At 42.6% G+C, this 27,400-nt stretch overlaps 2 protein-coding genes across 10 annotated transcripts in view; one reads left to right on the top strand and one right to left on the bottom strand.

Moving 5' to 3' along the window:
* The window catches only part of GART (phosphoribosylglycinamide formyltransferase, phosphoribosylglycinamide synthetase, phosphoribosylaminoimidazole synthetase), a 39,157-nt gene extending 26,436 nt beyond the window's left edge, over window positions 1–12,721 (bottom strand). For 2 of the 6 annotated variants that reach the window (XM_064380113.1, XM_064380109.1), the window contains exons 1-8: window positions 12,669–12,712; window positions 11,406–11,468; window positions 9,619–9,804; window positions 5,737–5,832; window positions 5,091–5,265; window positions 2,618–2,729; window positions 1,479–1,547; window positions 306–431 (exon numbers count right to left, since the gene is read on the bottom strand). In XM_064380113.1, coding sequence (XP_064236183.1) covers window positions 306–431; window positions 1,479–1,547; window positions 2,618–2,729; window positions 5,091–5,265; window positions 5,737–5,832; window positions 9,619–9,763 — 723 coding nt within the window. In that variant the 5' untranslated portion in view covers window positions 9,764–9,804; window positions 11,406–11,468; window positions 12,669–12,712. The other 4 variants (XM_021669451.2, XM_064380111.1, XM_064380110.1 and 1 more) reach the window with 4 other exon arrangements.
* Window positions 12,722–13,630: 909 nt separating this feature from the next.
* Window positions 13,631–27,400, top strand: part of SON (SON DNA and RNA binding protein) — a 34,826-nt gene continuing 21,056 nt past the window's right edge. For all 4 annotated transcript variants that reach the window (XR_010343929.1, XM_064380106.1, XM_064380107.1 and 1 more), the window contains exons 1-3: window positions 13,631–13,763; window positions 17,083–17,249; window positions 20,058–25,958. Coding sequence is in view for 3 of the 4 variants with exons in the window: in XM_064380106.1 (XP_064236176.1) it covers window positions 13,687–13,763; window positions 17,083–17,249; window positions 20,058–25,958 (6,145 nt within the window). In the remaining variant the exon portion in view is untranslated. The remainder of the gene's footprint in view (window positions 13,764–17,082; window positions 17,250–20,057; window positions 25,959–27,400) is intronic.

Genomic DNA, 27,400 nt, shown 5'->3' on the forward strand with positions numbered 1-27,400 from the left:
ACCATGGTTATCCAAAGATCAATCTAAGACCACAATAGGCTCCTATGTGTTAAAAATTGGGTATAGAGAAGAGGGAATAGGAGGATCTATTCAATCCATACTGTACTTTAGATTGGCTTATTTTAGTTCTTCAAAGGTTTTTAGGAAAAGTTAGTTTTAGAGACCAGAAAAGACACCTTTAATTGCTGATTAGGAACATAATTTGTAGCAACAAACAGAAAACAAAATAGAAAAGTATCATCTAAGAGCTCTCTGAGAAAACCAAACAACTACCACAAGACTTGAGCAGAGTCTTTGGGAAGTACCTGAGGTGCCGGACAATATGCTCCCATTCCCCCTGTGTTAGGGCCGCCATCTCCCTCCAGTAATCGCTTATGGTCCTGTGCTGGGGGCATGGGGGCCACAGTCTTGCCATCAGTGAAACATAGACACTATAAAGAAAACAAAATAGTCCACTTATGTTAAATGCCAAAAAGTAAAAAAATAATTTAGTAAGGCAAACTCTATGTCCCTTAACTCTTCTTTGAGGAAAAGCCTTTTTTTTTTTTTTTTAGAGAAAAATGAACTGAAACATCAATAATGTTAAGTTACATACATCAAGAATCATAACATACTCAACTTCTGAAGGATTTGTGACTTTTTCAACCTTTCTTCCACTTTAAGCTTCCAGGCATTAAAACTTGATTTAGGCTGGGTGCGGTGGCTCACCCCTGTAATCCCAGCACTTTGGAAGACCGAGGCAGGCAGATCACAAGGTCAGGAGTTCAAGACCAGCCTGGTCAACATAGTGAAACCCCGTCTCTACCCAAAATACAAAAATTAGCTGGGCGTGGTGGCAGGCACCTGTAATCCCAGCTACCTGGGAGGCTAAGGCAGGAGAATTGCTTGAAGTCAGGAGTTGGAGGTTGTAGTAAGCTGAGAAAGCATTACTGCACTCCGGCTTGGGTAACAAAAGCGAAACTCTGTCTCAAAAAAAAAAAAAAAAAGTATACAAATTCCTTTGTAACTGCTGGGTTTATGTTTTTAGATAAAGCAACCAGACTATATCAAGTCTTTTCTGGAGTATATAGGTCAGATGACAGCTTTTTCTTTCTTTTTTTTTTTAATCACTGGCTGAAGGCAAGTAAGATGACATCTTTTATTTTTGAGAGGGAGTCTCACTCTGTCGCCCAGGCTGGAGTGCTGTGGCATGATCTCAGCTCGCTGCAACCTCCGCCTCCCACGTTTAAGCGATTCTCCTGCCTTAGCCTCTCAAGTAGCTGGGATTACAGGCATAAGCCACCATGCCTGGGTAATTTTTGTATTTTTAGTAAAGACAGGGTTTCACCATCTTGGTCAGGCTGGTCTTGAACTCCTGACCTTGTGATCCACCCACTTTGGCCTCCCAAAGTGCTGGGATTACAGGCGTGAGCCACCGCGCCCAGTCAGATGACAGCTTCTTATAACGCTATAAATGCCAAAAAGATGAATATACATACAGACACCTCTTCTCCGTCAAGAAGTTCTTCAATGACAATTGTTTCTCCAGCTACCCCAAAGGCCTTCTCCTAATTGTAAGTTAAAAAAAAAAGAGGTTAGGTAAGCTTTTGATATTTACTTAGTTGACTTATAGCATTATCCAGCATTTGTATTATGAACCAGTGAGTACTGCAATTTCTCTTTTCTTTCAGAAAGACTCAAAAGGAGTATGTAAATGTTTCCTTTCAATGTGGCAACAGTATAGCTAACACTGGTACAGATGGAATGAACACATCTCTAATATTCTCCTGAGGATTTGGTGATCCAGTTTCAAATAAGGTACGGGAAAAACAGATTTTTTCATTATCACCACTTAATCCTTACTTCCAATTATAATTATACATGTTTTAATAACTATATTAAAGCATGCCTGTGAAAGTAGATTTCTACAAGGACAGAAAACCCACAACAATGATTGATCATGAAAGACAAAGCATATTCATTCATTAATTTACTTCTCCTAGACCTGGGACACGAGGAACAAATACTTTTGCCCTCATGGATGGCTTGATTATTTATTTATATATTCTATAGCCTGAGGTTTTTCTATCTTTCAGTGGCAGACAATAAAGGATATTAGAATTTACTTCAAAAGAACACCATCATGGTTTAGTTATCAGTGTAAATCCCTAATAACTATTTTATAGAAATGGATTACAATACATGGAATTATAAAAAATAACTTACCCATGTGTCTGCAAAATAGGTTTTCCTTATTGTGAGGAACAATTTTTTTTTTTAGACGGAGTTTTGCTCTTGTTGCCCAAGCCGGAATGCAGTGGTGTGATCTTGGCTCACTGCAACCTCTGCCTCCTGGGTTCAAGCGATTCTCCTGCCTCAGCCTCCCGAGTAGCTGGGATTACAGGCATGCGCCACCACACCCAGCTAATTTTGTATTTTTAGTAGAGATGGGGTTTTACCATGTTGGTCGTGCTGGTCTCTAACTCCTGACCTCCAGTGATCTGCCCGCCTTGGCCTCCCAAAATGCTGGGATTACAGGCATGAGCCATGGCACCCAGCGGAACATTTTTTAAACTTAAAAAAGGATATTTATTCAGTATGAATAGAAAAGTAAATTTTTTCAGAAGACTCGGCCTACCTGCATGATCTCCTGTACAGCTTTGCAGGCCTCTTCTTTGGTCTTTGCAACAATCACCCCTTTTCCAGCCGCAAGGCCACTGGCCTTCACAACCAAAGCAGGGAAGTCTGCACTATGAAGACAGAGCAATCTTTAATATCCAATAAACCAACACAACTTAAAAATTTAAAATGCTGTGGGATTTTGTAACGATATGCTATAGTGAAAACTGAAAAGCAGAATGAAAAAAATAACTTAGCATTCCTACACTATTTTGACATACTTTCCACCAGGATTTTTTCCCCCTATATATTCTTTTATAGTTGCAATCATATAGTACCTATAATTTTGCTTTCTTCATTTATCCTGAGATTACGTAGGCAATATCTTTGGAAGAATAAACAGATGTATAGAGTGAATATGGTATAATCTCTAAGATACAAAGTAGCAAATAGTACTCTCATTCAAGTAGAAAATGCGGGTATATAACAACAGCATAGATCATTTCTTTTTTTTTTTGGAGACGGAGTTTCGCTCTTGTTACCCAGGCTGGAGTGCAATGGCGCGATCTCGGCTCACCGCAACCTCCGCCTCCTGGGTTCAGGCAATTCTCCTGCCTCAGCCTCCTGAGTAGCTGGGATTACAGGCACACGCCACCACGCCCAGCTAATTTTTTGTATTTTTAGTAGAGACGGGGTTTCACCATGTTGACCAGGATGGTCTCGATCTCTTGACCTCGTGATCCACCCGCCTCGGCCTCCCAAAGTGCTGGGATTACAGGCTTGAGCCACCGCGCCCGGCCTAGCATAGATCATTTCTGTAAGTACACATTAGAAATTATCGAGTGGGCCTGGGGATCTGGAAGGAGACTTACCCAAAGTAAGTAACAAAACTGTTACTTACCCAAGGCATCTGGCTACTAGGAAATAATAATATTCAGTGTTTAAGAAACCCCATAGGATGGAGAATGAATAAAAAATCAAACTGACCCAACTGAAAGGAAAACATACCAGGTAGCAGAAGTGTCAACAAAAAAAGGGCAAAGGCATGTGTCTACTACCATTCATTAATTGCTCAATGCTTTCCACATAACAGAGAACAAAGGATGCTTAGTCTTGAAATTTAAAATTGCAATAGTGGTGGCAGATGACCAAGTGATGATGACTCACTGTGGCAAATTATTGATCATAAAAAAATCAATATTCTTAATGTCGTAAGATGCCACCGTGTTTGTCAATCTGGCTGTGAGACCTAGTGCTGTGGCTCATGCCTGTAATCCCAGCACTTTGGGAGGTAGAGGTAGGTGGATCTCTTGAGCTGAAGAGTTTGAGACCAGCCTGGGCAACATGGTAAAACCCTGTCTCTACGAAAAATACAAAAACTAGCTAGGCATGGTGGTATGTGCCTGTTGTCCTGGCTACTTGGGAGGCTGAGGTGGGAGGATAGCTTGAGTCCAGGAGGCAGAGGTTGCAGTGAGCCATGATCCCATCACTGCACTTCACCTGGGTGACAGAGAGAGACCCTGTCTCAGTGGAGGGTCGCGGGGGGACCTCAAAAACCAAAAACACAGCTGTGAAAAGAACGCAAAACTGCAGAACCAAGTGCATTCTTCCCTGAGGAACTACACAGATTTTATTAAAAATGTCATCTTCCCACAAGGCCACAAGATCATACAAACTCTATATGCCAAGAATCCCATTTTATTTTGGCTCTGCAAAGACAACCCACATATTTATTGAGAAAGTTTGTTTTTGTTTGTTTGTTTTTTTTTGAGACGGAGTCTCACTCTGTCTCCAGGCTGGAGTACAGTGGGACGATCTCAGCTCACTGCAATCTCCGCCTCCCAGGTTCAAGTCATTCTACCGTCTCAGCCTCCTGAGTAGCTGAGACTATAGGTGCGTGCCACCACGCACAGCTAATTTTTGTGTTTTAGTAGAGATGAGGTTTCACCATGTTGGCCAGGATCTCTTGACCTTGTGATCCACCCGCCACAGCCTCCCAAAGTGTTGGGATTACAGGCGTGAGCCATCGCACCCGGCAGAGAAAGTTTTTTCTCTAATCATCTTACTATAATCTTGTGACAGCCTAAGGACCTAGCATTGCATTTTCAACATGGAAGTCTCCCATAAATATATATTTATTTAATTTTTTTGAGACAGGGTCTCACTCTGTCACTTAGGCTGCAGTGCAGTGGCACAATCTTGGTTCAGTGCAGCCTCTGCCTCCAGGGTTCAAGTGATCCTCCCACCTCGGCCTTTAGAGTAGCAAGGACTACAGGTGCACGCCACAATGCCTGGCTATTTTTTTTGGTATTTTTTGTAGAGACAGGGTTTCACCATGTTACCCAGAGTGGTCTCTAATCGTTCAAGTGATTCACCTGCCTTGGCCTCCCAAAGTGCTGGGATTCCAGGTGAGTCACCATGCCTGGCCATTGACCTGTATATTTAAATACCACAACAAAACAACGGTCCTTTATAGGCAGCCATCTACCTACCTCATAATGAAGCTGCAGGCCTCTTCAGGTTTTGTGAAAGCCTTCCATTGTGCAGTTGGGATTCCATGTCTGTCCATAAACTCTTTGGCAAATCTTTTGCTGGACTCTAACTGAGCCGCTTCTGCTGTTGGTCCAAAGCATCGCACTCCTGCAGACATCAGGTTCCCAACAATCCCTATTGATGAAAACAGTAGTAGTAGGTGAACAAAGGTCTCCCCAGGGGCTTTTCAGCTTGAAGATGAATTAGTATCAGACTATATCTATAACTAGACAAGGCTGATGACTGGTGGCAGAGGATAACTAACTTTTTCAAGTTGTCTGCTGGATAGAAATAAAATGCTACTAACATGTTATTCAAATCTATCAAAAGTTGTTATATTTGCATATATAGATTATTAAAAAGACACCAGAATACAGCAGAATAAAGACATACAAAATGTTTTCCATGGCTGCAAATTTGATCTCTAACTCATCATATAACTGATGCTTGGGAAAAAAATAATCTAGACTCTATAAATTTTGAGAGTGAGAGTCTTTTTCCTATGTAATATTACAATTTCTCATTTGTAAAATGAATTGATTAGATGATCCGTAAGCCCCTTTTGGCATTGAATATACTGTAACAATACATAGAAATGAACTTTACCAGCAGCCAGAGGTGCTTCTGGTCCAACAACTACAAATTCAATTTTCTCATCTTTGCAGAATTGAGCAAGGGCAGTGTGGTCACTGATTGAGACAGCTGTAAACAGAAAAAACAAACACACTACATTTACAATGCTGCTGAAATAAACTAAGTGTCTCACTCAAAACAGTTCTATACTTCAGTATGCTTGTTATCTGTTGGTTTTCTTACATTGGTAGAGGTGACAGTTTCAACATGTGAAATTCAGAGGAGAGTGCATTAGGCTAACCAACAAATCTCAGTTCTCTGTTTTCATTGTAGATAGTTAGATGAAAATACCAATAAACTTCCCAAACATCCATAAAGTACCATCTGGTTCATGATATTGTTCATGTCACTAATATTGATCGTATATTAAACAAAAAACATACCATAAGATATATTCAGAAACTGGTCTTTTAATGTCATTCATTCAATTGTACTGAAAATCCACTATGTGCTAGGTACTGTCCTTAGCATAGGTATTAAGATGTCAACACAAGCCAGGTCCTTATACATAATATGTTTACAATATGCTGTAGGAATGCTGGGTAATAAATATACAAACAAAAAAATAGCAAATAGAAACAAATTAAGTGAATTTGATATAAAGTGAATTGAGAGGCTATTTCTGGTTGAGTCGGGGGGAGCTCTTTGGGGCAGAATTGTTTAAGCTAAGAACTGAATGATATTTTCAAGAGGAACCTCTGTTCTCCAACCTAAAAGTCTGTGGAGTTCTAAGTAACTAGCAGTAGAATCAACCACATACTGAACACGGTTTGGTTATACAGGCGCTCTCCTGCTTCACTGTATCTGGACCACCATTCCTAAGTCAGCTCAAGTCTGAAATCACTCTGCCATTGGTACAGGGTGTAAGAAGCAGTAGTTGTGATGTACAGTTGTCCCTCCTTATCCTTGGAAGACACATTCTAACACCTCTAGTGGATGCCTGAAACTACAGTGCTGAATCCTATATATATTATGCTTTTTCCTATACATAAATACCTATGATAAAGTTTAATTTACAAATTAGGCACAGTAAGAGATTATCACTAATACTAAAATAGAACAATTATAACTATATGCCAGCATCAGCTTTGGGGCCATTATTAAGTAACACCACCTGAGCACATGTACTGATAACACACTAGGTAACATAGATATGCTGGACAAAAAGATTCACATCTCAGGTTGGAAGGCACAAAATTTCATCATGCTATGCTAGATTGCCTTGCAATGTTAAATGTATGAGTTGTTTCTGAAATTTTCCATTTAGTATTTTTGGACTACAGCTGACTGTGGGTAACTGAAACTGTGGGTAAGCCGATGACTACCGTATAGGGTCCAAGTCCAGAAAAGGTAGGTTCCTCAATCTGTAGCAACTGCCTGAATGTGATTAGGATGGAGTACCATGCACTTTGGGTTAGTAGCTCCCAATAAAACTAGCTGAGCAGGGTCAACTAAATCAGTATATCAGAGGGCAACAAGAGGAAGAGGTCTCTTTAATAGTCTTCAAGACTACTTGTAGTGGTCTCATGACAATCTGAAGAGATTTTGATGGACTTGCCTGGATGACCTCAATTGTACAGACTGTCCCAGTCTCTAATAAACAGATATACCTCACCCCCAGAACTAAGATCCAAGAAAAGGAGGTATTTTCTTTTCTTTTTCTTTTTGGAGACAGAGTCTTGCTCTGTTGCCAAGCTGGAGTCCAGTGGTGCAATCTTGGCTCACTGCAACCTCAGCTGCTGGGGTTCAAGTGAATCCCCTGCCTCAGCCTCTTGCGAGTTGGGACTATAGGCACGAGCCACTACACCTGGCTAATTTATTGTATTTTCGTAGAGACAGGATTTCACCACTTTGGCCAGGATGGCCTCATCTCCTGACCTTGTGATCCACCCACCTTGGCCTCTCAAAGTGTTAGGATTACAGGCGTGAGCCACCACGCCCAGCCTAAGGAGGTATTTTCTAATTTGCCTTTTTCTTATTCTTTTTGGTCTTATATACATGCCATTATCTTCTCCCAGTTTGTGGCTTGTTGGGTCCATGCTCTTCTTTCCACAGATATTATGTGCCACATAGGGAACTAGGCACTGTGCACACCATGCAAAACAAGACAGACAAGTTCCTTTCCCTCATGGAGCTTACATTATAGGTTATATTCTAGTAGGGGAAAAGAACATGGGAGAGAGACAATAGCGAAATAAAAATAAACACATTCATGATCATAAACAAACGAAATGCAGATGGACACTTGCTTTTAGTAAGAAACTGCAGCCGGGCGCGGTGGCTCACGCCTGTAATCCCAGCACTTTGGGAGGCAGAGGCGGGTGGATCACGAGGTCAAGAGATTGAGACCATCCTGGTCAACATGGTGAAACCCCATCTCTACTAAAAATACAAAAAATTAGCTGGGCACGGTGGCGCATGCCTGTAATCCCAGCTACTCAGGAGGCTGAGGCAGGAGAATTGTCTGAACCCAGGAGGCGGAGGTTGCGGTGAGCCGAGATCGCGCCATTGCACTCCAGCCTGGGTAACAAGAGCGAAACTGTCTCAAAAAAAAAAAAAAAGAAAGTGTAGGAAAGATATAATTAAGTAGGCTAACATATAAGTGGAGTTCTGAATGATGAGGAGACAGTCACGGTAAGGGGTGGGAACAAATACAAAGTCCAAGGCAGCAAGCTTCTGCTTGGGAAATTGGTAGAACAGCATGGATAGGGTATACTGAAAAGAGAAAAAGAGATATAAAAGATCAGGCTGGAAGGGCAGCCAGAAGACAGACTGCACAAAGGGCTTTGTAATAAGTTTTCTTCTAAGTATTATTAGAATACTGAGGAGTTTCTGAAGCTGCTGACAAGCTTTATGTAGTATATGAACTGACCATTTTTTCATTTTTGCCAATTAAGAGTTAAGGGTAGAGGCCAGGCACGGTGCCTCATGCCTGTAATCCCAGCACTTTGGGAGGCTGAGGTGGGCAGACCACCTGAGGTCAGAAGTTAGAGACCAGCCTGGCCAACCTGAAACCCCATCTCTTCTAAAAATACAAAAAATTAGCCAGGTGTGGCACCATGTGCCTGTAGTCCCAGGTACTTGGAAGGCTGAGATAGAAGAACTGCTTGAACCTGGGAGCCAGAGGTTGCGGTGAGCTGAGATCATGCTACTGCACTTCAGTCTGGGTGACAGAGTGATACTCTGTCTCAAAAAAAAAAGAGTGAGAGAGATAAGGGTTAACTTTGTTTTTTAGACAAAGTCTCATCTTGCTCTTTTGCCCTGGCTGTAGTGTAGTGGTAAGATCAGAGCTCAGTACAGCCTTAACCTCCTGGGCGCAAGCAATCCTCCCACCTCAGCATCCCAAGTAGCTGGCACTACATGTGTGCGCCACCATGCCTAGCTAAATTATTGTATTTTTTTGTAGAGATCGGGTCTCACTACGTTGCCCAGGCTGGTCTCAAACTCCTGGGGCTCAAGAGATCCTTCTGCCTTGGCTTCCCAAAAAGCTGGGGTTATAGGCGTGAGCCACTGCATATGGCCAGAAGTTACATTTAATAGCAATGTTAAACTTTTCTTTTACAAAAGTACATATCAAAATACCTTTAATCTGTATTAGGCACTTACTACTTTTCCAATGGATGTGTTTCACTAGCTTTAAAACAGTTTAAGATAAGGAAATGCCATATTCTGATCAATAGATTACCTTAAATTTATGATATGGCAAGCATTCAAATTACCAATTAAATTTGAAGGTCAAGGAAAGCACTCAACCCTGAATAGCAATCTATCTTTATTATCATAAAGCAGAGACATGGTTGACAGTTTACCATTAACAAATAATAACTATTATTCTCTACTTTAAAACATGATTACCGGTATTTGAAATCTTTTCAGAGCAGGCAGTGCCTGCATTTCCTGGGGCAACCAATACGTGTTTGACATGATTAGACTGTGCAAGTTTCCAGGCCAGCGTATGTTCCCTTCCTCCACTGCCAATTACAAGTATTCGGGCTGCCATTGGTCTGTCTGCAAAGCAGAAATTCCAAAGGAAAATGAAACCTGCAAAAAGAAAACCACAGTTGATATCTTAGAATGCACATTTTAGAAATCCACGGCTGGGCACAGTGGCTCACACCTGTAATTCCAGCACTTTGGGAGGCAGAGGCGGGTGGATCACTTGAGGTCAGGAGTTTGAGACCAGCCTTGGCCAACATGTAGAAACCCTATCTCTACTAAAATATAAAAATTAGCTGGGCGTGGTGGTGGGTACCTGTAATCCCAGCTACTCAGGAGGCTGAGGCAGGATAATTGCTTGAAGCTGGTAGACAGAGGTCCCAGTGAGCCAGGATCATGCCACTACACTTCAGCCTAGGTGACAGAGCAAGACTCCATCTCAAAAAAAAAAAAAAAGCCAGGAGTGGTGGCTCACACCTGTAATCCAAGCACTTTGGAGGCCAAGGCGGGCAGATCACCTGAGGTTGGGAGTTCAAGACTAGCCTGACTAACACGGTGAAACCCTGTCTTTATTTAAAAAAAAAAAAAAAATTAAAAAAAAAAAGAAAAAGAAAAAAGAAACCCAGATTTGTAAATATAAATAATCATTTATACTCATACAAATGACATTTTTATTCAATGATTCATTTTTGAAAAACTGGGATTCATAATTTGAGAAATATGACTGTGATCACAAGGGTAAGGGAGATATTTTAAAGAGAAGGCAGACTGGCCTAGGGAGCAAGGTTAGAGTCAAACGGTGACTATCAGCTCTTTACCTGATAATCTCCCTTCTCTAGGCTTCACTTTAAAAAGATTTAATAATCACTAAGCCTTAGTTATGAAATGAATTTTGGTGTTTTAGACTCAAAATGTATGACAAAATATCCATTTTTAAACCTTGAAATCTTATCGATAATTAGGTTATCATAAATTGAAGGAAATACTGAAAACTGGGGTAAGCAAACATTACCCATAAAGGGCCACATGGGTCCGTCAAAACTACTCGACTCTGCCACTGTATCAGGGAAGCAGCCAAAGATAATATACAAATAGATCAACATGTCAATGTTCAAAAAAACTTAATTGACCCATAAACAGGCACTGGGTCAGAGGTCACTGTCGCCTATCAGTGCTTTAAGAAGTAGGAAGCCATCAAAGGTTTGTAACGAATAAGCATGACTCCACTTTCAATCTTTCAATAAAACTTTATGTTTGGATACTATAAATCGAATTTCATAAAATTTTTTCATGTCATAAAAACCTCATTTATTTTCTGTTCTTTTTCTCAACCAAGATGGATTTGGTATGTGGGCCATAGTTTTCCGACTCCTAACTCAAGTAGTGCAATATGTTAGAAAATTGGTAGAGAAGGCAAAAATCAAATTCCAGCTCATTCACTTTAGTTCTGGCACCTGAGACTTAGAAGAATGGATAAAACAGCAGTGTAACCTTGGCTATATAAGGATTAACTGAAATGACATTTATAAATAAGTACAATCTAGCACTCAGTAGTAAATGTTAACTTGTTACATTTACTTACCACAAGGCAAACTGGTAACAGAAAAAAGAAAATTGAAAACTTTTGATGATGCTAGAATTACATATTTTAAGAAAAATTTAAGTTGACAATGCACAAAACTAACATTTTTTTTTTTAGCACTTACCTTGGGCAGAGTACTATTTTAAATGCTTGTCATGTATTACCTTACATAATCTTCATAAGAATCCTATGAGAGAGATAATATTACTATCACCAATTTGCAGATAAGACATGAAGGAAGAGATAGGTTAAATAACTTGCTGGAGGTCACATAGGTAAGAGGAATTGGGGCCTAATGGAAGCAATTTTGCTTCAGATTCTCTAACAATTAATTGAAAAGATTATCATTAAAAATTTGAGAAAGGAAAAGAAAAAACCCTGCTAAATTACAGTCTCGCAAGGAAAAGCTATTTTAGCGTAATGGAAAAACACATTTTACTTGACATGTGTATCTGAAATAAACGGACTAAGTAGATTTTTTTTTTTTTTTTGAGACAGAATCTCGCTCGGTCCCCCAGGCTGGAGTGCAATGGCACGATCTCTACTCACTGCAACCTCCGCCTCCCGGGTTCAAGTTATTCTCCTGCCTCAGCCTCCTGAGGTGTGCGCTGCAATGCCTGGCTGATTTTGGTATTTTTAGTAGACATGGGGTTTCACTATGTTGGTCAGGATGGTCTCGAAGTCCTGACCTCCAGTATTGCACCCACCTCGGCCTCCCAAAGTGCTGGGATTACATCACATCCGGCCAGAAATAAACAGATCTTTAAATCTAGAGCAAATATTACATCTTTAGTTTGAATAAAGCATTAGTGTGGGAGAATTCTCCTGTTTACTCTAGTGGATCACTGAAAATAGCATTACCACCCAGTGGTGAGGACGTCTGGGCTCCACAGTCACAGCACCTTGGCCTGGTAGAGACCCTGCCCCACGTTAGCAGAGAGACATTGGGGGACTTACTAACCTTGGGCCTCATTCATCAGAATAGGTAACATAAAGAGAGTATGACAGCTAAGTAAAGCCATATCAGTGAATTTCGAGAATAAAAGAAAACAGAAACCAATTACAAAAGTTAACCAAGTGATCTGCTAGAGACATTGGTTGCATAAAGAGAAAACCTGACAAAGTACGCCAATTTAGGGTTATGTCCTAAAAATGCATAAAGACACAAAAAGCCTTCACATCTTAGAAAGCAAGGAAAATAAAAGAGCAAACAAACTTCAGCTAACATTAAGTGAAAAGCACGTGGCTAACCCACACCCACCGCATTTACAAACAAGGCTAAAATTTCTATAAACCAGTTTCTAGGGTTTCGCTCAGTTCCCGATCTTGAATCTCCAAACCAAAGCCTAAGCGCGCTCTGTGTAAAAGCGGAGCAGGCTCTACGCACCGACACCGGGCGGCCACCAGACTCCCGCTCGCCCACTCGCCGGAAGTTGGCCCACCGGAACCGGAGCGAGACGAGCGCGGCGCCGCCCCTCCGCGCCCCGCCCCGGGGCGGCTTTCCCGCCCCATTGGTCCGCGCGGCTGTGGGTCTCCGCGGCGAGAATCTAGTCTGATTCCCTCCTGCCCTGGGCGAGGCGTGACTGCTCCCCAGCCGACACCAAAGCCCTAGCACGTTTATAATGTGACAGCGACATGGGGTGCACTCAGTGTTTCCAGGAACTCTGAGTAGGGGGAGCATCAAAATGCTAAACCCATGCTTAGCCAATTGTGCGCCACTCACGAGTCAGGACTGACCAGCTACCGTGGAAAAATCTGGTGACACGCCTGACACCTGATGAGACTAAAATGCACCAGGCTTTGAACTCCTGTCGCTTAGGACATCCGGCCTAATGCTAAAAAAATGAGGCTGGTTATAGGATGCACTGGGGGAAACACAGGGCAACAACGAGTTCTTCCTCTCACAACCCTGGGGGCGGGGGCTGAATAATTCTTTCCCGGATGCATATCCCTGTCGAAACGGAACTTGGCGCCATCTGCAAACGCTTGGAAGCCCTGTGTCGAACAGCGGGTTGCCCTTCTTGCTCTCCTTTCTCCAGGCCTTTAATCTCAGGTGCTTACCGAGCCTCTTATGGCTCCCAAACACCACGGGGGACTGACAACTTGGACAAAACCGCCTCAAGAGAGACGGCTCCTGTAATGGCGCCTGCGTCAGACACTAACATGGCGGACATAGTCGTGCGCGGCGCAAACGTCAGCACCTCTACCCCAGCCGCTCAGAAACAGCGGAGGAGAGCAGGGCCGTGCTCACTGATTGGTCCCTCGGTGGAGCGGGCCGGTCCGAGCGTTCCCTTTGGAGCCAATCAGGAAAGCGAGAGACCGAATTGGCCGCAGCGCCTCCTCCCGAGGCATGCTGGGAGGCTGGAGGACTAGCGAGGAGGAGTTGAGAGAACGGAGCGGACGCCATGGCGACCAACATCGAGCAGATTTTTAGGTCTTTCGTGGTCAGCAAATTCCGGGAAATTCAACAGGAGCTTTCCAGGTAAACGCCTCCCAGAGTCTTCTGCTCCCAGCGGACCGTTAGGGCCCCACCTAGCCTTCTTTGGCACCTTTCTTCGGAGACGATGTCGTTCCTCGGCTCAGGCCCCGCTAGGGCCGCGCCTGGGCCTGGGATCCATTTTCCGGGCCCCCCCCCCACAGCTCCCCCTCAGCCGCTCCCTTTCTTCCCCTCCCCGAGGAACTTCGCCTATGCCAAGGTAACCCCAACTCCCTGCTTTAGAACTGAGTTAAGATGCTCATCCTTCCCTCCTGTTTGGTTCCCCCCTGCCGAAGGCCCGGTTGTCCACCAGGGACGGGCCTAGTTCCTTCCGCAGCTCCTCCTCCGCTGCCGCGTATCCCCTCCCCCTCTCTGCCTCCGCGGATTTCGCCGGCCGGTGCCTATGACCGGAAAGGGTCTCCAACGGCTGTTTCTTGGGTAATCTTAAATCCGCTTGATTATTGCGAGCTTCAGACCGTTTGGGGGTCTGGATTTATTAATTAGATTATTCCGGGCCTAGCGTCCTGTAGTATCTCCCAGACAGCCGTTCTAATGGTTAAATGTTTCAGTTAAAACAGCTTTTGTTAAAATACTCGAGATGATGATGGAAAGGGACTTTGAAATGGTAGTGATTAATTACAGAAAAAGAAAGTGGGCTCTGTGTATGTCTATTTTTCTTGCTACCCCTGCCCCAAATTACACGCTATTTTTGTCATTGTCGGTAGACTTTACGTTATTTGCGCTTGGCTTCACGAAATTTGTAGGCGAAGAGATTGTTAAATAGTTGTTTACTCAGAAAGGAAAATAGTGTGTCATATAGTTCAGCTGTTGTCTTTCAGTATTTGCTTTGTATAACATACTCATTTCTTTAAAGTTCAAAGTAGGAAAGAGATCTTGAAACGTAAATGTTCCAAGTTCAAGTGTTTTTAATTGTATTTTAAAAGTTGAGAGCAAGAGTAGTACGTGAACTTGAAAATGGGGCGAAAACCAGTTTTAAGTGCCCATAGTAATACAGGATTATTAGGGCAATGATGTATTGTTGCTAGAATTATCACTTTTGCAGAATGTTGTTTTTTAAGTGGAAATAGATCCACTCACATTGCTTTGTAAATTTCTGTAATATTGCTAGTAGTATTTTAGGATGAGAAGAGACCCGAGCTAAGAGAATATAATTTTCCTGATAAGTCGCTGGATGCAATAAGTAGTTTGCTTAGTTTAACAAGCTGTGTTTTTATAGTTTTTAAAAGCTAATCTTTCCTTTAGAAAATGAGTGCTTTATTGTAGAAAATTTAGAAGACATGAAAAAGAAAAGAAAAAAAAAACATGGTTATTGATACTCTCATGTCATTTCATTTCTTTCCCCTTGTGTTGTGTGATGTGATCTTGTTTTATATTGATCGTTTTTCCAGCTAATAACGTTGTGAACGCGTTTGTCCCTCTCAGTCTCAGTGGACTTCTTCATGGCTGCATAGAATCCCGTTGTAGGAATATACTGTTGCGTATTTAGGTGGTTTGAAATTTTCATTGCTTTTCATTAATTGCAGTTAACAATTGGTAGCTTTAAGATGAAACCACTATTACTTCCTTGTAGATTAACTTTTAAAATCGTAATTACTTTTTTGATTTTTAAATTTGTGATAATTATGTACGTATAAGTGCTTAGGAAAATTGTAAAATAAAGTGCTACAGAAAGAGTATCTAAAAATATTAGACGAAGCGGTTTATTACTAGAGGACTATTCATCTTCTCTTCAAACAACACATAATGCATTATCAGTCTGCAAACAAGTTTTTGTTTAGTTGCCATTTCAGTGAGCTGGTTTTTTTTCTCATCTGCTTTTACATAAATTAGAGTAATGAGGCTGACATTTAGATAGTTAAAACAAGTTACCGAACTTTTGTTATAGATGGTGTGTAAGAATGTGGCCTCTGGTTTGAGTATCAGCTTCACCTCTTAGTAGCTGTGTGACCTTCAGCTAAGTTTTTTCATTTATAAAAAAAAAGAATAATAGTGGTGATCTCAGAGTTTTGTTAGGATTAAATAAGTGAATTAATGTAGAACAGTGCGACACTAGCTAGTAGTCAATAAATGTTAAATATTATACAATTCATTGTATTGGAAAACCAAATGCTCCTTAGTAACATTTAGGTAACTACTGAATTTTTTTGGTTTTTGATCATTCAGACTTTTATCAGGTAGTGGAGGATAATTGATGTGTTTTCATTTAGCTGAAATTTAAATTAAAATCAAACTGTTGCTGAAATTATTTGATTTTTTCAAAATTTTGCACATTGACCCAAAAATAGTAAAAATTACTGGGTGAATGACATGTTCTTACCTATTTAAAAATTTATCTGGCTCTGTGAATGGAAAATGTGTTAAACCATCTGTGCTTTTACTGTTGGTATAAGTGCCACTTGTTTTATGTCAGTTTTTTTAACCAGGATTCTTGATAATTGTGGAAAAATTATGTGTTATTTTCCTTTTTAATCGTAGTGGCATTTCAGTAATAGTGTGATCCTGGATAGAGGTTACGGATTACCCTTCTTATTCAGTGTTCCTGTGGCTAATTTCTGTGTTCCTTGCTACTATTGATGGTGATGGTGATTTTTTTTTTTTTTTTTTGAGACGGAGTTTCGCTCTTGTTACCCAGGCTGGAGTGCAATGGCGCAATCTCGGCTCACCGCAACCTCTGCCTCCTGGGTTCAGGCAATTCTCCTGCCTCAGCCTCCTGAGTAGCTGGGATTACAGGCATGCGCCACCGTGCCCAGCTAATTTTTTGTATTTTTAGTAGAGACGGGGTTTCACCATGTTGACCAGGATGGTCTCGATCTCTTGACCTCGTGATCCACCCGCCTCTGCCTCCCAAAGTGCTGGGATTACAGGCGTGAGCCACCGCGCCCGGCGGTGATTGTGATTTATGCACAGATGTGACTTTAATGTAGCCATGGTTTCTACCATAATGTTAGGCCACATGTTTTTAGATTTGTGACTGGGCTCTTACTAATTTTTCTCTTCTGAGAGAAACATGTGGGTAACCCAAAAGCCTTTCTGAAGTTATTTTGTTTAAAAAAAGAATATGCTTAGAAACCTGTTTTAAAGACTTTCTTAATTTTCATAGTTCTGAAAACTTTAATTGTGTAAAAATGAACTGTCTTAAATATAAGTAATCATGTTAAGGAAGCATTATTAGTGGTGAATATTTGAAATAGGAAAAAGCTGAAATGTGTGACAGTGCAATACAACATATGATTATTTTGATTAATTGGATTATTTTTTATTTATGACCAAATATTAATGAATTTTGATAACTTTTCATGTCAAGCGGAAGGAATGAAGGCCAGCTCAATGGTGAAACGAATACACCCATTGAAGGAAACCAGGCGGGTGACGCAGCTGCCTCTGCCAGGAGTCTACCAAATGAAGAAATAGTGCAAAAGATAGAGGAAGTACTTTCTGGGGTCTTAGATACAGAACTGCGATATAAGCCAGGTAAGTTGGAGATAATTAACTGTCTCAAAACTTTTTCTTTTAAGATTTTTTTGAAATTTGGAGGCTAATAGTATTAGTTTATTTATTTATTTTTACTTTATTTTATTTTTTTAAGACAGGGTTTCATCATGTTGGTCAGGCTGGTCTTGAACTCCCGACCTCAGGTGATCCGCCCGCCTTGGCCTCCAAAGTGCTTGGATTACAGGCGTGAGCCACCACGCCCTGCCAATAGTATTAGTTTTTGACTGCAGTATTTAAGATGTTTATTAAATTAAAAACTTCAGGCAGGGTGCGATGGCTCCTGCCTGTAATCCCATCACTTTGGGAGACTGAGGTGGGCAAATTGCCGGAGGTCAGGAGTTCGAGACCAGCCTGGCCAACATGTTGAAACCCCGTCTCTGCTAAAAATACAAAAATTAGTTGGGCGTCGTGGTGGGTGCCTGTAATCCCAGCTCCCTGGGAGGCTGAGGTGGGAGAATCTCTTGAACCCAGGAAGCGAAGGTTGCAGTGAGCTGAGATTGTGCCATTGCACTCTAGCCTGGGCAACAAAAGTGAAACTCTGGCTCAAAAAAAAAAAAAATTTAAAAACTTCAGTGAATTTAAGCTTTTGTTTAATTGATTTAATGAAGACTTTCTTGTTTAAATTATCCTTTGGAAATACACTTCCACTGAGACACAAACATCGATGTACTTGTTTGCTCTGCATGATTTTTATCTTTGACTTAGTGTCAGTTTATTTGATTCACTTTCTTAGTATCGGGAATTTGAGTATGGATTTTTATTAAACAGTTGTATAAAAACATCCATCTCACAAACTCCAGTGGATGGAGAGAGAGGAATCATTGCTTGAATATTTAGCATTTTTGGGATTGATTAAATAATTGATGTTTAGAAGTGGAGGATTTAGCCACAGAAATAAGTCATTACCTTCATTTAGTTGTGGAATCAATTTTGTAATATAGTTGGTTTGTCCTTCTCTTTTTTTGTATGTGGGCGGCGGGGAGCTTTAGCTGTGTTTAGATTCATGACTATCATAGACTTTAGCTATGCTTAAATTCATGGCTCTGGCAACCCTGATTAAAGTATAACTTAGCTAACATTTTGTATTATGAAACAATTAATAGAAGTGATTAGTTTTGCTTCGGCCTATGTCGAGTGTTAATTTATCTTTTTTCTGTAGTCTTAATGGCTTAGATTTCTGATGAGTTTTTTTTTGGATTCCTAAGATTTATCTAATTTGATATTGGCATTATTGTAAATAAATCCTGTCTGGTTGTAAAGTTGAATATCAACTCCTATCTCTTTAGGGTATACAAATTCAAACCTTAAGTTACAAATTAAAGAATAAGAATTCCTTCTTTAAAATCACTGTTCTGGCCAGGCGCGGTGGCTCATGCCTGTGATCCCAGCACTTTGGGAGGCCGAGGTGGGTGGATCATGAGGTCAAGAGATGAGACCATTCTGGCCAACGTGGTGAAACCCTGTCTCTACTAAAAATACAAAAAAATTAGTTGGGCGTGGTGGTGCATGCCTGTAGTCCCAGCTACTCGGGAGGCTGAGGCAGGAGAATTGCTTGAAACTGGAAAATGGAAATTGGCAGTGAGCCGGGATCATGCCACTGCACTCCAACCTGGTGATAGAGCGAGACTGTCTTAAAAAAAAAAAAAAAAAAAAAAAATCACTATTCTTTTCTGAAACAGAAACGTTTAAAAAGTTTATTTCTTAGTATTTTTGAATAGTATTGGGGAGAATGTTATTTTTATTAGAATGTAACATAGGTGTGATAAGATAAACTTTAGGGTTCTCTGTGAATGCTTTATATTTGTTGTTCAGATATTTTTGTACTCTATAGAAGCAATCACTAACCTCTGCCGAAAGCTTATTCTGTGTCACGCGTGTTTGATGTACTTTGCGTGTTTTAACTCACTTTATCCTCTAACTCTAGAAGACACAAGTGTGTCAGTAATTTGGCCAAGGCCATTAACCTAGTAAGTGATGAACTGATTAAGGATTCCAAAGTGACAGTCTGTTCCAGAGTCAGTGCCATGTTGCTTTCTGAATATACAAGGGTTAATAATCGCAAAAATGATTTTATGTGGGTATTTTTAATAGGAACTATAGCAACTAATATGAAATATATTCAGTGATGAAATGTATTCATTGATAAAAGTAGTTTAAAAGTAATTTTGCTATAATTTGAGAGCTGGAAGAATAATAATTTTAATAGAATTTAGTAAAACATATCTTAATGTAATTCAAAATAAGTTTTGATGTTAAACTAATTTATTTTTTAACTATGAGTTGTAGAAGTATCAGAAAAGTAGCAGTCTCCTAGTTAACTGGTTTATGAAAAATAGTTTATTTTGTAACTTTTCACGTAACATGAGATGTTTATACTGTGGGGTTTTTTGTTTTTTTTTTTGTTTTTGAGACAGTCTTGCTCTGTCTCCCAGGCTGGAGTGCAGTGGCGAGATACCGGCTGACTGCAGCCTCTACCGCCTGGGTTCAAATGATTATCTTGCCTCAGCCTCTTGAATAGCTGGGACTACAGGTGCATGTCACCATGCCCAGCTGATTTTTGTATTTTTAGTAGAGACGGGGTTTCACCATGCTGACCAGGCTGGTTTTGAACTCCTGACTTCTTGATCCACCCGCCTTGACCTCCCAAAGTGCTGAGATTACAGGCATGAGCCACTGCGCCCTGCCAATACTGTGGTGTTTTAACCTGGAATGTAAATATGGGCTTATGTGATTTAATCTAACTCTACTTTGGGAAATATCTGACAAAATTATTTCTATTACTTTCAGACTTGAAAGAGGCCTCCAGGAAAAGTAGATGCGTATCTGTACAAACAGATCCTACTGATGAAATTCCCACTAAAAAGTCAAAGAAGCATAAAAAGCACAAAAACAAAAAGAAGAAAAAGAAGAAAGAAAAGGAAAAAAAATATAAAAGACAGCCAGAAGAATCTGAGTCAAAGACAAAGTCTCATCATGATGGGAACATAGATTTAGAATCTGATTCCTTTCTAAAGTTTGATTCTGAACCTTCAGCTATGGTGCTGGAGCTTCCTACAAGAGTGTTTGGCCTATCTGAGACCAATGAATCCCCTGCAGTTGTGCTAGAACCTCCTTTAGTATCAATGGAGGTGTCAGAGCCACACGTCTTAGAAACTCTGAAGCCAGCTACGAAAACTTCAGAACTGTCAGTTGCATCTACATCAGTAATCTCAGAGCAGTCTGTGGCAGTAATGCCAGAACCAGCCATGACAAAGATTCTGGATTCCTTTGCAACAGCACCAGTGCCTACTACAACAGTGGTGTCGAAGTCATCTGAGCCAGTCGTAACAATGTCAGTGGAGTATCAGATGAAGTCTGTGCTGAAATCTGTGGAGAGCACGTCTCTAGAGCCATCAAAGATCATGTTGGTAGAGCCCCCAATAGCAAAAGTGTTAGAGCCTTCAGAAACCCTTGTGGTATCATCAGAGACACCTACTGAGGTGTACCCTGAGCCAAGCACATCAACAACAATGGATTTTCCAGAGTCATCTGCAATTGAAGCGCTCAGATTGCCAGAGCAGCCTGTAGACGTACCATCGGAGATTGCAGATTCATCCATGACAAGACCGCAGGAGTTGCCGGAGCTGCCTAAGACCACAGCGTTGGAGCTGCAGGAGTCGTCGGTGGCCTCAGCGATGGAGTTGCCGGGGCCACCTGCGACCTCCATGCTGGAGTTGCAGGGGCCCCCTGTGACTCCAGTGCTGGAGTTACCTGGGCCCTCTGCTACCCCGGTGCCAGAGTTGCCAGGGCCCCTTTCTACCCCAGTGCCTGAGTTGCCAGGGCCCCCTGCGACAGCAGTGCCTGAGTTGCCAGGGCCCTCTGTGACACCAGTGCCACAGTTGTCGCAGGAATTGCCAGGGCTTCCAGCACCATCCATGGGGTTGGAGCCACCACAGGAGGTATCAGAGCCACCTGTGATGGCACAGGAGTTGCCAGGGCTGCCTTTGGTGACAGCAGCAGTAGAGTTGCCAGAGCAGCCTGCGGTAACAGTAGCAATGGAGTTGACCGAACAACCTGTGACGACGACAGAGTTGGAGCAGCCCGTGGGGATGACAACGGTGGAACATCCTGGGCATCCTGAGGTGACAACGGCAACAGGGTTACTGGGGCAGCCTGAGGCAACGATGGTGCTGGAGTTGCCAGGACAGCCAGTGGCAACGACAGCGCTGGAGTTGCCGGGGCAGCCTTCGGTGACTGGGGTGCCAGAGTTGCCAGGGCTGCCTTCGGCAACTAGGGCACTGGAGTTGTCGGGGCAGCCTGTGGCAACTGGGGCACTAGAGTTGCCTGGGCCGCTCATGGCAGCTGGGGCACTGGAGTTCTCGGGGCAGTCTGGGGCAGCTGGAGCACTGGAGCTTTTGGGGCAGCCTCTGGCAACAGGGGTGCTGGAGTTGCCAGGGCAGCCTGGGGCGCCAGAGTTGCCAGGGCAGCCTGTGGCAACTGTGGCGCTGGAGATCTCTGTTCAGTCTGTGGTGACAACATCGGAGCTGTCAACGATGACCGTGTCGCAGTCCCTGGAGGTGCCCTCGACGACAGCGCTGGAATCCTATAATACGGTAGCACAGGAGCTGCCTGCTACATTAGTGGGGGAGACTTCTGTAACAGTAGGAGTGGATCCCTTGATGGCCCCAGAATCCCATATATTAGCTTCTAACACCATGGAGACCCATATATTAGCATCCAACACCATGGATTCCCAAATGCTAGCGTCCAACACCATGGACTCCCAGATGCTAGCATCCAACACCATGGACTCCCAGATGTTAGCATCTAGCACCATGGACTCCCAGATGTTAGCCAGTAGCACCATGGACTCCCAGATGTTAGCAACTAGCTCCATGGACTCCCAGATGTTAGCAACTAGCACTATGGACTCCCAGATGTTAGCAACCAGCTCCATGGACTCCCAGATGTTAGCAACCAGCTCCATGGACTCGCAGATGTTAGCAACCAGCTCCATGGACTCCCAGATGTTAGCAACCAGCTCCATGGACTCCCAGATGTTAGCAACCAGCTCCATGGACTCCCAGATGTTAGCAACCAGCACCATGGACTCCCAGATGTTAGCAACCAGCTCTATGGATTCCCAGATGTTAGCATCTGGCACTATGGACTCTCAAATGTTAGCTTCTGGCACCATGGATGCTCAGATGTTAGCATCTGGTACCATGGATGCCCAGATGTTAGCATCTAGTACCCAAGATTCTGCTATGTTGGGTTCAAAATCTCCTGATCCCTATAGGTTAGCTCAGGATCCTTACAGGTTAGCTCAGGATCCCTATAGGTTGGGCCATGACCCCTATAGATTAGGTCATGATGCTTACAGGTTAGGACAGGACGCTTATAGATTAGGCCATGATCCCTACAGACTAACTCCTGATCCCTACAGGATGTCACCTAGACCCTATAGGATAGCACCCAGGTCCTATAGAATAGCACCCAGGCCATATAGGTTAGCACCTAGACCCCTGATGTTAGCATCTAGACGTTCTATGATGATGTCCTATGCTGCAGAACGTTCCATGATGTCATCTTACGAGCGCTCTATGATGTCTTACGAGCGGTCTATGATGTCCCCTATGGCTGAGCGCTCTATGATGTCAGCCTATGAGCGCTCTATGATGTCAGCCTATGAGCGCTCTATGATGTCTCCTATGGCTGAGCGCTCTATGATGTCTGCTTATGAACGCTCTATGATGTCAGCTTATGAGCGCTCCATGATGTCCCCAATGGCTGATCGATCTATGATGTCCATGGGTGCCGACCGGTCTATGATGTCATCGTACTCTGCTGCTGACCGGTCTATGATGTCATCGTACTCTGCAGCTGACCGATCTATGATGTCATCTTATACTGCTGATCGTTCAATGATGTCTATGGCTGCTGATTCTTACACTGATTCTTACACTGACACATACACAGAGGCATATATGGTGCCACCTTTGCCTCCTGAAGAGCCCCCAACAATGCCACCGTTGCCACCTGAGGAGCCACCAATAACACCACCATTGCCTCCTGAGGAACCACCAGAGGGTGCAGCATTGCCCACTGAGCAGTCAGCATTAACAGCTGAAAATACTTGGCCTACAGGGGTGCCATCATTACCTTCTGAAGAGTCTGTATCACAACCTGAGCCTCCTGTGAGTCAAAGTGAAATTTCAGAGCCTTCAGCAGTGCCTACTGATTATTCAGTGTCAGCATCAGATCCCTCAGTGTTAGTATCAGAGGCTGCTGTGACTGTTCCAGAACCACCACCAGAGCGAGAATCTTCAATTACATCAACACCTGTAGAGTCTGCAGTAGAAGAAGAACATGAAGTTGTTCCAGAGAGACCAGTGACTTGTATGGTATCCAAAACTTCCACAATGTCAGCTGAACCAACTGTGTTAACATCAGAGCCTCCTGTTATGTCAGAGACAGCAGAAACATTTGATTCTATGAGAACTTCAGGACATGTTGCCTCAGAGGTATCTACATCCTTGTTGGAGCCAGCAGTAACTACTACAGAGCTGGCAGAGAGCATTCTGGAGCCGCCAGCCATGGCTGTCCCAGAGTCTTCAGCTGTGACTGTCCTGGAGTCTTCAGCTGTGACTGTCCTGGAGTCTTCGACTGTGACCGTCCTGGAGTCTTCGACTGTGACTGTCCTAGAGCCTTCGGTTGTGACTGTCCCGGAGCCGCCTGTTGTGGCTGAGCCAGAATATATTACCATTCCTGTGCCAGTTGTTTCTGCCCTGGAGCCTTCTGTGCCTGTCCTGGAACCAATGGTGTCAGTCCTTCAGCCTGCTATGATTGTTTCAGAACCATCTGTTTCTGTTCAGGAATCTACTGTGACAGTTTCGGAGCCTGCTGTCACTATCTCAGAGCAGACTCCAGTAATACCGACTGAAGTGGCTATAGAGTCCACACCAATGATACTGGAGTCTAGTATCATGTCATCACATGTTATGAAAGGAATGAATTTACCCTCTGGTGATCAAAATCTTGTTCTAGAGGTAGGCATGCAGGAGATTCCATTGCATTCAGGTGAAGAGCCGCATGCTGAGGGACACCTGAAAAGTGACTCTTATGAAAGTGAACATGGTATAAGTATAGACCTTAATATAAATAATCATTTAATTGCTAAAGAGATGGAACATGATACAGTGTGTGCTGCTAGCACTAGTCCTGCTGGGGAAATTGGTGAAGAGAAAATTTTGCCCACCTGTGAGACTAAACAGTGCACAGTATTGGATACCTACCCTGGTGTTAGTGAAGCCGATGCAGGAGAAACTTCATCCTCTACTGATCCTCTTGCTCTGGAACCTGACGCAACAGTAACTAGTAAGGGTATTGAATTTATCACAGCATCTACTCTCAGTTCAGTTAATAAATATGATGTTGAAGTATCTTTAACTACTCAAGATACTGAACATGACATGGTAATTTCCACCAGTCCTAGTGGTGGTAGTGAAGCTGACATTGAAGGGCCTTTGCCTGCTAAAGATATTCATTTTGATTTACCATCTAATAACATTGTTAGTAAGGATACAGAAGAACCATTACCTGTAAAAGAGAGTGACCAGACATTAGCAGCTCTCCTCAGCCCTAAAGAAAGTATTGGAGGAGAAAAAGAAGTACCTATCCCTCCTAAAGAGACAGTGTCTGATTCAGGATTTTCTGCCAATATTGAGGATATTAATGAAGCAGATTTAGTGAGACCATTACTTCCTAAGGACATGGAACGTCTTACAAGCCTTAGAGCTGGCATTGAAGGACCTTTACTTGCAAGTGAGGTTGGACGTGACAAATCTGCTGCCAGTCCAGTTGTAATTAGTATGCCAGAAAGAGCTTCTGAGTCGTCTTCAGAGGAAAAAGATGATTATGAAATTTTTGTAAAAGTTAAGGACACTCATGAAAAGAGCAAGAAAAATAAGAACCGTGACAAGGGTGAGAAGGAGAAGAAAAGAGACTCTTCATTAAGATCTCGAAGTAAGCGTTCCAAGTCTTCTGAACACAAATCACGCAAGCGTACCAGTGAATCTCGTTCTAGAGCAAGGAAGAGATCATCTAAGTCCAAGTCTCATCGCTCTCAAACACGTTCACGATCACGTTCAAGACGTAGAAGGAGGAGCAGCAGATCAAGATCAAAGTCTAGAGGAAGACGATCTGTATCAAAAGAGAAGCGCAAAAGATCCCCAAAGCACAGATCCAGGTCTAAGGAAAGAAAAAGAAAAAGATCAAGCTCCAGGGATAACCGAAAGACAGTCAGAGCTCGAAGTCGAACCCCAAGTCGTCGGAGTCGGAGTCATACTCCAAGTCGTCGACGAAGGTCTAGATCTGTGGGTAGAAGAAGGAGCTTTAGCATTTCCCCCAGCCGCCGGAGCCGCACCCCCAGCCGCCGGAGTCGCACCCCGAGCCGCCGGAGCCGTACCCCCAGCCGCCGGAGCCGTACCCCGAGCCGCCGGAGCCGTACCCCCAGCCGCCGGAGCCGCACCCCCAGCCGCCGGAGAAGATCAAGGTCTGTGGTAAGAAGACGAAGCTTCAGTATATCACCAGTCAGATTAAGGCGATCAAGAACACCCTTGAGAAGAAGGTTTAGCAGATCTCCCATTCGTCGTAAAAGATCCCGGTCTTCTGAGAGAGGCAGATCACCCAAACGTCTGACAGATTTGGGTGAGTCATTGTTTTAAAATTTAATGGCATTGTAACAGAATGTTCTAAACCTTGTTTAGTTATTGATACAGGATAAATATTTCTGTCTTTAAGTTTTTATGATTAAGTTAGCCTGTATTTAGGAAATACCAGGATCAGTGTATCGTAATTGGAGTTAAAAAGATCTGCTTTGGAGTATAATAGAACCAAGGTGTTTCCACACTTGAATGTTTTATTTTGTTTCAGTTATCTTGCCATAGCTAAACATGGGAAGCAGAAGCAGATGTAGAACTCTAGCTAAATTAAAAACAAGCTAAGTATATGCTCAGATTGTTATTCTATGTGTTCTGACATGTATCCTTGGAAATAAACCTAAAATTACAATGTTCCTTTTTTAATAAGTTAACATCTTAAAATGGCATTACCGGACTGTTAAATGTTGGCGAAGGTAATTCTGATTAGTATAGTTGGTAATGGAAGTGAGTAGGGAATTTCACATGTGGGGGTTATTTAATTGGGTAGATGATACTAGATAAATAATGTTAAATATTTTAGATCAGAGTGATTTTTAATAATCTGTTCTGGGCCGGGCGCGGTGGCTCACACCTGTAATCCCAGCACTTTGGGAGGCCGAGGCGGGTGGATCACGAGGTCAAGAGATCGAGACCATCCTGGTCAACATGGTGAAACCCCGTCTTTACTAAAAATACAAAAAATTAGCTGGGCATGGTGGCGCGTGCCTGTAATCCCAGCTACTCAGGAGGATGAGGCAGGAGAATTGCCTGAACCCAGGAGGCGGAGGTTGCGGTGAGCCAAGATCCCGCCATTGCACTCCAGCCTAGGTAACGAGGGAAACTCCGTCTCAAAAAAAAAAAAAATCTGTTCTGCTTTACTTTAAAAATAAGTGCTCTAATTTCCCCTGATTTTAAATAGTGTGCAGAGATGATTAAAACTTGATTGACATGCATGATTACCTACAATAAGTATGGATAATTTATCGTTATCCCAGTATTTTGGACATTTCTAGGCCAGGATTATCTAAAGAAAAAGAGGTTGAGAGAAAAAGTGAGAATCTGCATTCAGTTCAAAAGAAGTTGTTTGTTTTTTTATTCAAAGCAGAGGGACAGTATGTAACTCCTCAAGTGATTACAAGTTGGTGGAGACATGAGTAAAATGCATACATGTCTCTTTTACCAAATAGTAGCACTGTCCAAGAAAGGGCAGAATGTCATTACTATAATACTGATAGAGATAAGGTGTTTTAGGAACACAGTGGGAAAAGGAATGTTAATTCTGACTTAATGACAACTTATTAGAAGAGGTGGCACATAGGCTGGGCACTGTGGCTCATGCCTGCAATCCCAGCCCTTTGGGAAGCCGAGGCGGCAATCGCCTGAGGTCAGGAGTTCCAAGACCAGCCTGGCCAATATGGTGAAATCCTGTGTCTGCTAAAAATAAAAAAT

This window comes from Aotus nancymaae, unplaced genomic scaffold, assembly GCF_030222135.1.
Source record: "Aotus nancymaae isolate 86718 unplaced genomic scaffold, 86718_ANA_hifiasm-v0.15.2.pri h1tg000022l_1, whole genome shotgun sequence".
Lineage (NCBI taxonomy): Eukaryota > Metazoa > Chordata > Mammalia > Primates > Aotidae > Aotus > Aotus nancymaae.